General features: G+C 48.1%; 1 protein-coding gene across 1 annotated transcript; it reads right to left on the reverse strand.

Moving 5' to 3' along the window:
• Window positions 1–1,377: 1,377 nt before the first annotated feature.
• LOC147976465 (uncharacterized) lies at window positions 1,378–14,932 on the reverse strand. The gene is made up of 2 exons (XM_087518808.1): window positions 1,692–14,932; window positions 1,378–1,587 (listed from the first exon to the last, which is right to left on the reverse strand). The coding sequence occupies exons 1-2, from the start codon at window positions 2,527–2,529 to the stop codon at window positions 1,574–1,576; spliced, it is 852 nt and encodes a 283-aa protein (XP_087374934.1). The 5' UTR covers window positions 2,530–14,932; the 3' UTR covers window positions 1,378–1,573.
• Window positions 14,933–15,849: the final 917 nt, after the last annotated feature.

The raw sequence follows: 15,849 nt of genomic DNA on the forward strand, positions 1-15,849 counted from the left end.
CTCAACGGGCAAGTCAGTCAAAGTCCATACTTCGTTTTCATACATGGATCCTATCTCGGATTTCATGACTTCTAGCCATTTTTCGGAATCCGGGCCCGCCATCGCTTCTCCATAGTTCGAAGGTTCACCGTTGTCTAACAACATGATTTCCAAGACAGGGTTGCCATACCACTCTGGTGCGGAACGTGTCCTTGTGGACCTTCGAATTTCAGTAGGAGCTTGATCAGAAGTATCTTGATCATCATCATTAACCTCCTCTCTAGTCGGTGCAGGCACCTCAGGAACATTTTCTTGAGTTGCGCCATTTTCCGGTTCAAGAGGTAATACTTCATCAAGTTCTACTTTCCTTCCACTTACTTCTTTCGAGAGAAACTCTTTCTCTAGAAAGGACCCATTCTTGGCAACAAAGATCTTGCCTTCGGATCTGAGGTAGAAGGTATACCCAGTAGTTTCTTTAGGGTATCCTATGAAGACGCATTTTTCCGACTTGGGTTCGAGCTTTTCAGGTTGAAGTTTCCTGACATAAGCATCGCATCCCCAAACTTTCAGAAACGACAACTTAGGTTTCTTACCAAACCATAATTCAAACGGTGTCGTCTCAACGGATTTCGACGGAGCCCTATTTAAAGTGAATGCGGCAGTCTCTAAAGCATACCCCCAAAAGGATAGCGGTAAATCGGCAAGAGACATCATAGATCGCACCATATCTAATAGAGTGCGATTACGACGTTCGGACACACCATTACGCTGAGGTGTTCCAGGCGGCGTGAGTTGTGAAACTATTCCACATTTTCTTAAGTGTGTGCCAAACTCGTGACTCAAGTATTCTCCTCCTCGATCTGATCGTAGGAACTTGATTTTCCTGTCACGTTGATTCTCAACCTCACTCTGAAATTCCTTGAACTTTTCAAAGGTTTCAGACTTGTGTTTCATTAAGTAGACATACCCATATCTACTCAAGTCATCAGTGAGGGTGAGAACATAACAATAGCCACCGCGAGCCTCAACACTCATTGGACCACACACATCAGTATGTATGATTTCCAATAAGTTGGTTGCACGCTCCATTGTTCCTGAGAACGGAGTCTTGGTCATTTTACCCATGAGGCATGGTTCGCACGTGTCAAATGATTCATAATCAAGAGACTCTAAAAGTCCATCTGCATGGAGCTTCTTCATGCGTTTGACACCTATGTGACCAAGGCGGCAGTGCCACAAGTATGTGGGACTATCATTATCAACCTTACATCTTTTGGTACTCACACTATGAATATGTGTAGCAATACGCTCGAGATTCATTAAGAATAAACCATTTACCATAGGAGCATGACCATAAAACATATCTCTCATATAAATGGAACAACCATTATTCTCAGATTTAAATGAGTAGCCATCTCGAATTAAACGAGATCCCGATACAATGTTCATGCTCAAAGCTGGCACTAAATAACAATTATTGAGGTTTAAAACTAATCCCGTAGGTAAATGTAGAGGCAGCGTGCCAACGGCGATCACATCGACCTTGGAACCATTCCCGACGCGCATTGTCACCTCGTCCTTCGCCAGTCTCCGCTTATTCCGCAGCTCCTGCTTTGAGTTACAAATGTGAGCAACTGCACCGGTATCAAATACCCAGGAGCTACTACGAGTGCTGGTAAGGTGCACATCAATTACATGTATATCACATATACCTTTTGTTTTGCCGGCCTTCTTGTCTGCTAAGTATTTGGGGCAGTTCCGCTTCCAATGACCACTTTCCTTGCAATAAAAGCACTCAGTCTCAGGCTTGGGTCCATTCTTTGGCTTCTTCCCAGCAGCTTGCTTGCCGGGCGCGGCAACTCCCTTGCCGTCCTTCTTGGAGTTCTTTTTACCCTTGCCCTTCTTGAACTTAGTGGTTTTATTGACCATCAACACTTGATGTTCCTTCTTGACTTCTATCTCTGCTGATTTCAGCATAGCAAATACTTCAGGAATGGTTTTCTCCATCCCCTGCATATTGAAGTTCATCACAAAGCTCTTGTAGCTCGGTGGAAGCGACTGGAGGATTCTGTCAATGACCGCATCATCCGGGAGATTAACTCCCAGCTGAGTCAAGCGGTTATGTAACCCAGACATAGTGAGTATGTGCTCACTGACAGAACTATTTTCCTCCATCTTACAGCTGAAGAATTTGTCGGAGACTTCATATCTCTCGACCCGGGCATGAGCTTGGAAAACCATTTTCAGCTCTTCGAACATCTCATATGCTCCATGTCTCTCAAAACGCTTTTGGAGCCCCGGCTCTAGGCTATAAAGCATGCCGCACTGAACGAGGGAGTAGTCATCGGTACGTGCCTGCCAAGCGTTCATAACGTCTTGTTCTGCAGGGAGAACAGGTGCGTCACCCAGCGGTGCTTGTAGGACATAATCTTTCTTGGCAGCTATGAGGATGATCCTCAGGTTCCGGACCCAGTCCGTATAGTTGCTGCCATCGTCTTTCAGCTTGGTTTTCTCTAGGAACGCGTTGAAGTTGAGGACTACGTTGGCCATTTGATCTACAAGACATATTGTAAAGATTTTAGACTAAGTTCATGATAATTAAGTTCATATAATCAAATTATTCAATGAACTCCCACTTAGATAGACATCCCTCTTCTAGTCATCTAAGTATAACATGATCCGAGTCAACTAGGCCGTGTCCGATCATCACGTGAGACGGACTAGTCAACGTCGGTGAACATCTTCATGTTGATCGTATCTTCTATACGACTCATGCTCGACCTTTAGGTCTTCTGTGTTCCGAGGCCATGTCTATACACATGCTAGGCTCGTCAAGTTAACCCTAAGTGTTTTGCGTGTGTAAAACTGTCTTACACCCGTTGTATGTGAACGTAAGGATCTATCACACCCGATCATCACGTGGTGCTTCGAAACGATGAACTTTAGCAACGGTGCACAGTTAGGGGAGAACACTTCTTGAAATTGTTGTGAGGGATCATCTTATTTACTACCGTCGTTCTAAGCAAACAAGATGAAAAACATGATAAACATCACATGCAATCAAATAATAATAGTGACATGACATGGCCAATATCACACAGCTCCTTTGATCTCCATCTTGGGGCTCCATGATCATCTTGTCACCGGCATGACACCATGATCTCCATCATCATGATCTCCATCATTGTGTCTCCATGAAGTTGCTCGCCAACTATTACTTCTACTACTATGGCTAACGCGTTTAGCAATAAAGTAAAGTAATTTACATGGCGTTTCTCAATGACACGCAGGTCATACAAAAATAAAGACAACTCCTATGGCTCCTGCCGGTTGTCATACTCATCGACATGCAAGTCGTGATTCCTATTACAATAGCATGAACATCTCATACATCACATATAGATCATTCATCATTCATCACAACTTTGGCCATATCATATCACAAAGCACTTGCTGCAAAAACAAGTTAGACGTCCTCTAATTGTTGTTGCATGTTTTACGTGGCTGAAGTAGGGTTCTAGCAAGAACGTTTTCTTACCTACGTGAAAGCCACAACGTGATTTGTCAACTTCTATTTACCCTTCATAAGGACCCTTTTCATCGAATCCGCTCCAACTAAAGTAGGAGAGACAGACACCCGCCAGCCACCTTATGCAACTAGTGCATGTTAGTCGGTGGAACCGGTCTCACGTAAGCGTACGTGTAAGGTTGGTCCAGGCCGATTCATCCCACAATACCATTGAAGCAAGATAAGACTAGTAACGGCAAGAAAGTTGACAACATCTACGCCCACCACAAATTGTGTTCTACTCGCGCAAGAAGAACTACGCATAGACCTAGCTCATGATGCCACTGTTGGGTAACGTTGCAGAAAACAAAATTTTCCTACGGTTTCACCAAGATCCATCTATGAGTTCATCTAGCAACGAGTGATTAGATGCATCTACGTACCTTGTAGATCGTGAGTGGAAGCGTTCAAAGAACGGGGATGATGTAGTCGAACACGACGTGATCCAAATCACCGGAGATCCTAGCACCGAACGGACGGCACCTCCGCGTTCAACACACGTACGGAACAGCCACGTCTCCTCCTGCTTGATCCAGCAAGGGGAGAGGAGAGGTTGAGGGAGATGGCACCAGCAGCAGCACGACGGCGTGGTGTTGATGGAGCTGCAGTACTCCGGCAGGGCTTCGCCAAGCGCTATGGAGGAGGAGGAGGTGTTGGAGAGGGAGAAGGAGGCAACCAAAAGCGTGGATGAAAAGCCCTCCTTCCCCCACTATATATAGGAGGGCCAAGGGGGGGCGTCGGCCCTAGGAGATCCAATCTCCTAGGGGGGTGCGGCCAAGGGGGAGGAATCCCTCCTCCCCAAGGCACCTAGGAGGTGCCTTCCCCTCCTAGGACTCTTCCTCCCTTGAAACCCTAGGCGCATGGGCCTCTTGGGGCTGGTGCCCTTGGCCTGTGTAGGCCAAGGCGCACCCCCTACAGCCCATGTGGCCCCCCGGGACAGGTGGCCCCACCCGGTGGACCCCCGGGACCCTTCCGGTGGTCCCGGTACAATACCGATAACCCCGAAACTTGTCCCGATGCCCGAAACAGGACTTCCCATATATAAATCTATACCTCCGGAACATTCTGGAACTCCTCGTGACGTCCGAGATCTCATCCGGGACTCCGAACAACATTCGGGTTACTGCATATACATATCCCTACAACCCTAGCGTGACCGAACCTTAAGTGTGTAGACCCTACTGGTTCGGGAGACATGTAGACATGACCGAGATCGCTCTCCGGTCAATAACCAACAGCGGGACTTGGATACCCATGTTGGCTCCCACATGCTCCACGATGATCTCATCGGATGAACCACGATGTCGAGGATTCAAGCAACCCCGTATACAATTCCCTTTGTCAATCGGTATGTTACTTGCCCGAGATCCAATCGTCGGTATCCCAATACCTCGTTCAACCTCGTTACCGGCAAGTCACTTTACTCGTACCGTAATGCATGATCCCATGACTAGACACTTGGTCACTCTGAGCTCATTATGATGATGCATTACCGAGTGGGCCCAGTGATACCTCTCCGTCATGCGGAGTGACAAATCCCAGTCTTGATCCATGTCAACCCAACAGACACTTTCGGAGATACCCGTAGTATACCTTTATAGTCACCCAGTTACGTTGTGACGTTTGGTATACCCAAAGCACTCCTACGGTATCCGGGAGTTACATGATCTCATGGTCTAAGGAAAAGATACTTGACATTGGAAAACTCTAGCAAACGAACTATACGATCTCATGCTATGTTTAGGATTGGGTCTTGTACATCACATCATTCTCCTAATGATGTGATCTCATTATCAATGACATCCAATGTCCATAGTTAGGAAACCATGACTATATGTTGATCAACGAGCTAGTCAACTGGAGGCTTACTAGGGACATGTTGGTGTCTATTATTCACACATGTATTACGATTTCCGGATAATACAATTATAGCATGAATAAAGACAATTATCATGAACAAGGAAATATAATAATAATGCTTTTATTATTGCCTCTAGGGCATATTCCAACAGATGTGAACTAGTTTAGTGACACTAGTAAACTCTTTGGATGTTGGTCACATGGCGATGTGACCTGTGAGTGTTAATCACATGGCGATGTGAACTAGATTATTGACTCTAGTGCAAGTGGGAGACTGTTGGAAATATGCCCTAGAGGCGATAATAAATTAGTTATTATTATATTTCCTAGTTCATGATGATCGTTTATTATCCATGCTAGAATTGTATTGATAGGAAACTCAGATACATGTGTGGATACATAGACAACACCATGTCCCTAGTAAGCCTCTAGTTGACTAGCTCATTGATCAATAGATGGTTACGGTTTCCTGACCATGGACATTGGATGTCGTTGATAACGGGATCACATCATTGGGAGAATGATGTGATGGACAAGACCCAATCCCAAGCCTAGCACAAAGATCGTGTAGTTCGTATGCTAAAGCTTTTCTAATGTCAAGTATCATTTCCTTAGACCATGAGATTGTGCAACTCCCGGATACCGTAGGAATACTTTGGGTGTGCCAAATGTCACAACGTAACTGGGTGGCTATAAAGGTACACTACAGGTATCTCCGAAAGTGTCTGTTGGGCTGGCACGAATCGAGACTGGGATTTGTCACTCCGTGTAAACGGAGAGGTATCTCTGGGCCCACTCAGTAGGACATCATCATAATGTGCACAATGTGATCAAGGAGTTGATCACGGGATGATGTGTTACGGAACAAGTAAAGAGACTTGCCGGTAACGAGATTGAACAAGGTATAGGGATACCGACGATCGAATCTCGGGCAAGTACAATACCGCTAGACAAAGGGAATTGAATACGGGATTGATCGAATCCTCGACATCGTGGTTCATCCGATGAGATCATCGTGGAACATGTGGGAACCAACATGGGTATCCAGATCCCGCTGTTGGTTATTGACCGGAGAACGTCTCGGTCTTGTCTGCATGGTTCCCGAACCCGTAGGGTCTACACACTTAAGGTTCGATGACGCTAGGGTTATAAAGGAAGTTTGTATGTGGTTACCGAATGTTGTTCGGAGTCCTGGATGAGATCTCAGACGTCACGAGGAGTTCCGGAATGGTCTGGAGGTAAAGATTTATATATGGGAAGTCCTATTTTGGTCGCCGGAAAAGTTTCGGGGTTTATCGGTAACGTACCGGGACCAGTGGGAGGGTCCCGAGGGTCCACCAAGTGGGGCCACCAGCCCCGGAGGTCTGCATGGGCCAAGTGTGGGAGGGGACCAGCCCCAGGTGGGCTGGTGCGCCCCCCCCCCCACCAAGGCCCAAGGCGCAAGGGAGAGGGAAGGGGGGCAAACCCTAGGGCAGATGGGCCCTAAGGCCCACCCCAGGTGCGCCTCCCCTCTCTCTCCCCCTTGGCCGCCCCCCCTTAGATGGGATCTAGGCTGGCCGCCACCCCTAGGGGTGGAAACCTAGTTGGGGGCGCAGCCCCTCCCCTCCCCCTATATATACTTGAGGTTTGTGCTGCCCAACACAGACGAGTTCCTCTCCTTCTTGGCGCAGCCCTACCCCTCTCCCTCCTCGTCTCTTGCGATGCTTGGCGAAGCCCTGCTAGAGTACCACGCTCCTCCACCACCACCACGCCGTTGTGCTGCTGCTGGATGGAGTCTTCCTCAACCTCTCCCTCTCTCCTTGCTGGATCAAGGCATGGGAGATGTCACCGGGCTGTACGTGTGTTGAACGCGGAGGTGCCGTCCGTTCGGCACTAGGATCTCCGGTGATTTGGATCACGACGAGTACGACTCCTTCAACCCCGTTCTCTTGAACGCTTCCGCATAGCGATCTACAAGGGTATGTAGATGCACTCTCCTTCCCCTCGTTGCTGGTTTCTCCATAGATAGATCTTGGAGACACGTAGGAAAATTTTGAATTTCTGCTACGTTCCCCAACAATCGTCACCTCGCCCTCAGCCAGTCTCTGTTTAGTCCGTAGCTTTTGCTTCAAGTCACCAATAATAGTAACTGAACCGGTATCCAATACCCAGGTGCTACCAGGAGTACTAGTGAGGTACACATTAATAACACGTATAAATTTTTTCGAAGTTGCCAGCCTTCTTATCTACCATGCATTTGGGGTAATTCCGCTACCAGTGACCATTCCCTTTACAATAGAAGCACTTAGTCTCGGGTTTGGGTTCAACCTTGGGTTCCTTCACTGGAGCGGCAACTGGTTTGCCATCCATGAAGTTTCCCTTCTAGCCCTTGCCCTTCTTGAAACCAGTGGTCTTGTTAAACACTTGATGCCACTTCTTGATTTCTACCTTTTGTAGTCTTAAGCAACGCGAACAGCTCCGGGATCAACTCCATCCCTTGCATGTCATAGTTCATCACGAAGATCTAGTAGCTTAGTGATAGTGGCTGGAGAACTCTATCAATCACTATCTTATCTGGAAGTTTAACTCCCACTTGATTTAAGTGATTGTAGCACCCAGACATTCTGAGCACATGCTCACTAGCTGAGCTATTCTCCTCCATCTTGTTGGCAAAAGAACTTGTCAGAGGTCTCACACCTCTCAACACGGGCATGAGCCTGAAATCCCAATTTCAGCTCTTGGAACATCTCATATGTTCTATGGCGTTCAAAACGTCATTGGAATCCCGATTCTAAGCCGTAAAGTATGGTGCACTAAATATCAAGTAGTCATCAGGATGTGTCTGTCAGGTGTTCACAACATCCACAGACAACGTTGTAGGGGTTTGCACATCGAGCGGTGCATCAAAGACGCAAGCCTTCTGTGTAGCAGTGAGGACACTCCTTGGACTACGGACCCAGTCCGCATCATTGCTTACAATATCTTTCAACTTAATCTTTCTCTAGGAACATATTGAAACAGGGAGCTACAACGTGAGCTATTTATCTACAACATATTTGCAAAGACAATTTAGACTATGTTCATGATAATTAAGTTCATCTAATCAAATTATTTAGTGAACTCCCACTCAGATAGACATCCCTCTAGTCATCTAAGTGAAACATGATCCGAGTCAACTAGGCCGTGTCCGATCATCACGTGAGACGGACTAGTCAACATCGGTGAACATCTTCATGTTGATCGTATCTTCTATACGACTCATGCTTGACCTTTCGGTCTTCCGTGTTCCGAGACCATGTCTGTACATGCTAGGCTCGTCAAGTCAACCTAAGTGTATTGCGTGTGTAAATCTGGCTTACACCCATTGTATTCGAACGTTAGAATCTATCACACTCGATCATCACGTGGTGCTTCGAAACAACGAACCTTCGCAATGGTGCACAGTTAGGGGGAACACTTTCTTGAAATTATTATGAGGGATCATCTTATTTAAGCTACCGTCATTCTAAGCAAATAAGATGTAAAACATGATAAACATCACATGCAATCAAATAGTGACATGATATGGCCAATATCATTTTGCTCCTTTTGATCTCCATCTTCGGGGCTCCATGATCATCGTTGTCACCGACATGACACCATGATCTCCATCATCATGATCTCCATCATCGTGTCTTCTTGAAGTTGTCTCGTCATCTATTACTTCTACTACTATGGCTAACACTTTAGCAATAAAGTAAAGTAATTACATGACGTTTATGTTGACACGCAGGTCATAAATAAATTAAGACAACTCCTATGGCTCCTGCCGGTTGTCATACTCATCGACATGCAAGTCATGATTCCTATTACAAGAACATGATCAATCTCATACATCACATATATCATTCATCACATCCTTTTGGCCATATCACATCACAAGGCATATGCTGCAAAAACAAGTTAGACGTCCTCTAATTGTTGTTGCAAGTTTTTACGTGGCTGCTATAGGTTTCTAGCAAGAACGTTTCTTACCTACGCGAAAACCACAACGTGATATGCCAATTTCTATTTACCCTTCATAAGGACCCTTTTCATCGAATCCGATCCGACTAAAGTGGGAGAGACAGACACCCGCTAGCCACCTTATGCAACTAGTGCATGTCAGTCGGTGGAACCAGTCTCACATAAGAGTACGTGTAAGGTCGGTCCGGGCCGCTTCATCCCACGATGCCGCCGAATCAAGAAAAGACTAGTAACGGCAAGTAAATTGACAAAATCGACGCCCACAACTGCTTTGTGTTCTACTCGTGCATAGAAACTACGCATAGACCTAGCTCATGATGCCACTGTTGGGGATCGTAGCAGAAATTTAAAATTTTCTACGCATCACCAAGATCAATCTATGGAGTAATCTAGCAACGAGGGGAAGGGGAGTGCATCTACATACCCTTGTAGATCGCTAAGCGGAAGCATTGCAAGAATGCGGATAAAGGAGTCGTACTCGCAGCGATTCAGATCGCGGTTGATTCCGATCTAGCGCCGAACGGACGGCGCCTCCGCGTTCAACACACGTACAGCCCGGGGACGTCTCCTCCTTGATCCAGCAAGGGAAGAGGAGAAGTTGAGGGAGAACTCCAGCATCACGACGGCGTGGTGGTGGAGCTTGTGGTATTCCTGCAGGGCTTCGCTAAGCTCTACGGAGGAGGAGGAAGAGTTGGAGGAGGGAGGGCTGCGCCAGGGAAGAGGTCACGGCTGCCCTCCCACCCCTCCACTATATATAGGGGCAAGGGGAGAGGGGGAGGCGCCCTAGGGTTTCCCCTAGGGGGCGGCGGCTAGGCAGATTGGATCTCCCTAGGGAAAATCCTAGGGAGACTTGCCCCCCAACCCAAGCAGGTGGAGGCTTGCCTCCCAAGCCAGGTGGAGGCTCCCCAACCCCCAAGTAATGTGGGAAAGGGTGTGGGGGGCGCACCACCCCTTAGTGGGCTGGTTTGCCCCTTCCCCTTTGGCCCATGAGGCCCTCCCACACTTGTCGGGGCTCCCGAAACACCTTTCGGTCATGCTGGCCATAGCCTGATACCCCCGGAACACTTCCGGACTCCAATACCCTTCGTCCAATATACCGATCTTCACCTCCGGACCATTCCGGAGCTCCTCGTCATGTCCGGGATCTCATCCGGGACTCCGAACAACCTTCGGTAACCACATACTATTTCCCATAACAACTCTAGCGTCACCGAACCTTAAGTGTGTAGACCCTATGGGTTCCGGAACCATGCAGACATGACTGAGACAACTCTCCGGCCAATAACCAACATCAGGATCTGGATACCCATGTTGGCTCCCACATGTTCCATGATGATCTCATCGGATGAACCACGATGTCGAGGATTCAATCAATCCCGTATACAATTCCCTTTGTCCAGCGGTATTGTACTTGCCCGAGATTCGATCGTCGGTATCCCGATACCTTGTTCAATCTCGTTACCGGCAAGTCTCTTTACTCGTTTCGTAACACATCATCCCGTGATCAACTCCTTGGTCACATTGTGCACATTATGATGATGTCCTACCAAGTGGGCCCAGAGATACCTCTCCGTTTACACGGAGTGACAAATCCCAGTCTCGATTCGTGCCAACCCAACAGACACTTTCGGAGATACCTGTAGTGTACCTTTATAGCCACCCAGTTACGTTGTGACGTTTGGCACACCCAAAGCACTCCTACGGTATCCGGGAGTTGCACAATCTCATGGTCTAAGGAAATGATACTTGACATTAGAAAAGCTTTAGCAAACGAACTACACGATCTTGTGCTAGGCTTAGGATTGGGTCTTGTCCATCACATCATTCTCCTAATGATGTGATCCCGTTATCAACGACATCCAATGTCCATGGTCAGGAAACCGTAACCATCTATTGATCAACGAGCGAGTCAACTAGAGGCTTACTAGGGACATGGTGTTGCCTATGTATCCACACATGTATCTGAGTTTCCTATCAATACAATTCTAGCATGGATAATAAACGATTATCATGAACAGGAAATATAATAATAACCAATTTATTATTGCCTCTAGGGCATATTTCCAACATCTCCCTCATGGGAGAGGGGCGACCATTCACTTTGAGCTTCTTAAGAACACATCACACTCCCTCTCTTGATTCCCTACACCAAATCCTAGATCCCCAAGGGATTTGGGAACATTTGAGAGAAGTTCTCCAATCAAGTGATAGATCCACTCCTTCCCCTTCTTCTCACCAAAGGAATTCGTGATTTGAGCAAGTTCTCTAGCATTTCCCAACGTTCTTGTTACTTTTGGAGGTTGGAGACTCCTAGGCGGTAGGAGTCTTTTGGAGAGGAATCGACCATTGTGATTACCCCCAGAAAGTTTGTGAGGGTTTGGAGACCACCCCAAGGTCTACCACTAGTGGTTGAGAAACGCCTCTGTGGTGTTGTCTCAAAGGAAGAATAAGGCGAGCCTTCGTGGCGTTGGTGTGCCTTCGTGGTAACATCCACCTCTCTAATCGTGACGTAGCTTCCCTCCAAGGAAGTGAACATCGGCATACATCCTCGTCTCCCGGAGTTGCTGTTATTCCTAACCCTAACTCTCTACTTGTGGTTACTTGTCTCTTAGCACTTACTTATTTCATATTGTGCTTGCTTACTTCATACTTGTGTTACTTGTTTATCTTGCTTAGCTCTTAGCATCACACTTGCAATTGTTAGGCTCACTTTCATATTCCGCACTATAGCCTAAAATTGCTAAGTAATAATTAAAATTTGTAATTATACCTACTCACCCCCCTCTAGGTCTATCTCGATCCTTTCAGTAGGCACCGACACAGGCTGCTCCTCCTCCTGCATGGCGGCGTCGAAGTGCGTCTACGCCTGCTCCATGGTTAAGTCGGCATGCACAGGTGCAGGGTCCACACGGAGTCATCGTCGGAGCCCGTCGCCATCGTAGGGTCGTCGTTGAAGTGCTCGGGCAAGCTGGCCAGCATGCCGTGCTCGATCCACCTGGCGCGGCGGGTCTGCCAGTCGGCTGGAAGGGCGGCCACCTCGTGCTTTTGCTCCGAGGAGAGGCTTTCCCACACAGTGCTAGAGCTTGCGGTCATGGCGGATGTGGTGCAGGGGAGAAGGATGTGGAGTGGATGTGTTGTGGTGTGGAGTTAGCCAGGTATGTCAGCCTTTAAATAGCGGATTCTAGTGAGGTCAAGCGTCCGGGTGCGTCAATGTGTGGCGTCAGAGTTGGTTCCTCGACCGACGAGCTTTCTTAATGGCGGCATACGGACGGGTGGGCATTGAACGGGGTGGTAGATATCCGTTCCGTCCCATCCAGTAAACATCTCTTCGGCATCGAATAGGCGCGGACAACAGGGGCGCGGCACCGATGGCGTTCTCGACCGACGCGCCGCTTCAATGCCAAAGCCTATGAAAGGTCGTGTCCGCTCTAAGAAGGAGTCAATGCGGAGCGGCCGCTCTACAGCGACATGAACGCGAGTAGATGGCGCCGGGCGAGAAAGCATGCGGCGAGGTAGGAGGATTTTGGGTGGGTCAGGTTAGTCAAGCGCGGGCAAAGCAGTGGTTCAGACGGCCGCAAAGCTCCCCCATTTTGTTTCCGGTTTGTCGGAAAAGTTGCGTCCGAACCACCGAGTGGACCGATACAGGACCGCGCGGTCCGGACGGTTGCGGACAGTTTAAGCGTCTGCGTTGGAGATGCCCTAATGATAGGCAATAGCATTGTTTTATGATTTTTTTAAAATATTTTTTGGGTCTGCCTAGGCACATCTAAATGTGTTGTAGCTATTACACATCTAAGTGACTCGTCAAATTACATGGAAAAAAAACAAAAAAAAATGCTTACATGAACCTTAACGTAATCAATGATATACAATTTAGATATGCAATACTTAAAGCACGTATAGATGTGCTTTAGCAAAACTATTTTCTTATTCACTGGGTGTAGATGAATACGAGCTCAGAATTGACTATTCACGTTCTATGTCAGTTTACCATGTCCTCCACCGTGCCCGTGCTGCCAATAAGCGCCAAGGCGAGGTCGGTCCCGAGCGGCGATAGAGAGGGGGACCTCGATGGTACTCGTACCTACGTGGGTCGTCTCGGTGCGCGCCACCCCCTGCACTCAGATCGGGCGGATCGCGAATTCCGAACTGCCCGTCCCAGGACAAGGAGAATCGATGGGATAAGGATGGCCGGCTACGGCGCCAATTATAAGTGGACTGGGAGATTGACACACACGTTGGCTAGTGGGCAATGGCAGCACGTTGTCATTCGTGCGACTAGCGCTGTACCACACGTTTCCTCCCTCGCCGATCGATGGTACTACACTGGCGCTTGGGTCGACAAGAGTCAAGAGACCTGACTGACATACCGGTATCATTGGTTTCCTCCAGACTAAAAGATGGAAGAAAATCTCCAACCAGTTTATATCGCGTGTAAAATCGAACTGTAGCTGAGGCGTTCGATGACGAAATCCGAGGCAAATCGGTGACGTCGGTTGATCCCAGCAATGCCATGCAATGCAACTGGAGGAGTAGTAGCATCGTGAACCGGACGCACTCGACGGAACGGATCGTGCATGCAACACGCTATACTGCCGGGCAGCTTTTATCTCCTTTGCGCTGGACTCCTCTGGTTGGTTGGTGGGTGGGCGAAGGGTGCTGAGTCAGAGTGACAATAATGCTTTGGCACACGTGGTCCAATGCTAACTGGAGGCAAACCGCTGCTTTGCTTTGCGACTCGTAGTGCTGTGCTGGTGGCTTGGCTGGAGGTGCCAAAAAAGTCAGCAGCAAGGCAACCAAAGGAGGGATAAGCCAAGAAGAGGAGGCCCTAGCCCTCCTTTTTTGTAGTAGTACCACTGCACGCATCCCAATCCCATCGCATGTGGTATATCAAGGATGTTGATTGGAGCTAAGCCTCATGATGGCCCGAAGACAAACCTCGAACTCACAAATCAAACACCATATCTTGATGGAGAAAAGGGGAAATCAGGCTCAATGGGGATGGGAATGCTGAGAGATTGGGATGGGAGGTCCATGGAAATACTTGAGTCAACTTGGTGGGGTTCAGGGTTGAAAACTAATCTCCTCTCTCTTTTTAGTGGGAGAAACCATGCACTTTCATTGCCCCAGGTGGTTTCTATTTCCCTGCAACCTGTTGGCCTATAGTGTTCATTCGCTGGATGAGAGACTTCCACCATGCATTATCCTATGCATAGATAGATGTGTTCTTTTAGTAATAATAATCTACAAATGAAAAGGAGAATGTTAAAATTCTGCCTTCAAACTTCTACTTCTATGAACCGACAATGCACTTTCATGAAACCTCCTTATTAAGAGTGCTAGGAGCTCTGGCAATGCATCAGGAAGAAGATAATTGATCCCGTTTATAGCAGATCAAAAACCTAACCTTTCATGAGGAAAACAAAGCCCAAAACCCACGCAAGCAACGAGACCTCGTCGACCACACGACCCTAGAGCATAATCGCAAAAAACACATACCCCCAACTTCGGCGCCGCCAGACCAACAACCCCCCCCCCCCCCCCCCCTCGCTCTCGCTCGCAAGCCGCAACGCCGCACGACTCCAGTGCCTTATAGCCCTTGCTACACGAGATGACCGCCCCGCAAACCACAAAAGTTGTTCCAAAAATAGATGATCCCTAACCGCAACCCTCGCAGCACCAGGCAGCCAACACCCACAACAGTTTTAGGGGAACACCCACAACAGTTAACAGAACCAAAACTGCTACAGGGACGACACATACATGCACGACAGATGCACGATGGCCAATCCAATCGTATGCATGCGCCTTATGAAATACATGAACGGACTGATACGGGCTGTGGTGCACGTTCGCACGGTGTCGTGTGCATAGAGGCGTTGTAACACAACTGGGTCCTTGGCAGCGGTACAATTCAAATCAAACTATTATCATGCACGGTACACACGCATCGGAGTGATGGGTGATGAGGACATCAGGTAGAGTTTGGAGGGCAATAAATCAAGCAATCAATCAATCAAGAGAAGTTGGCAAATGATTCCATGCTAATGCATAGTACGTGCAACCTCTCACGTCCCCATTGCGAAGAGGTGGAAAGCATGTGTTCACATCAAAAACAGCACCGGAAAGATTTACCGTCAAACGAACCTTGAGGCAGAACCGGCGGGCGAGGGGAGGCACGGCGTGGTGCACGCACACTGCACACGGAGACGGGATGTGGATGAGGCTTGGAGCGTCGCGTCGAGTCATGGGCGGAGAGGCGAGGCGACGTGAGGTGACGGATGGATAACACGCGATCGTGGGAATCTGATTCAGCCCTGTGGCCTAGTCCAGAGAGACTTTGTATCCAATCCAATGATAGTGGCCACCGCGGTGTGCGTGCGTGCGGGTAGCTTTTGGCTTTGGTCCCTCTCGGCCCCGATCGGCTATCTTGTTGCCGCATCCACCTAATTCCATTC

This window comes from Triticum urartu, chromosome 4A (genome assembly GCF_056163025.1).
Source record: "Triticum urartu cultivar PI428250 chromosome 4A, HENAU_Tu73, whole genome shotgun sequence".
Classification (NCBI taxonomy): Eukaryota; Viridiplantae; Streptophyta; class Magnoliopsida; order Poales; family Poaceae; genus Triticum; species Triticum urartu.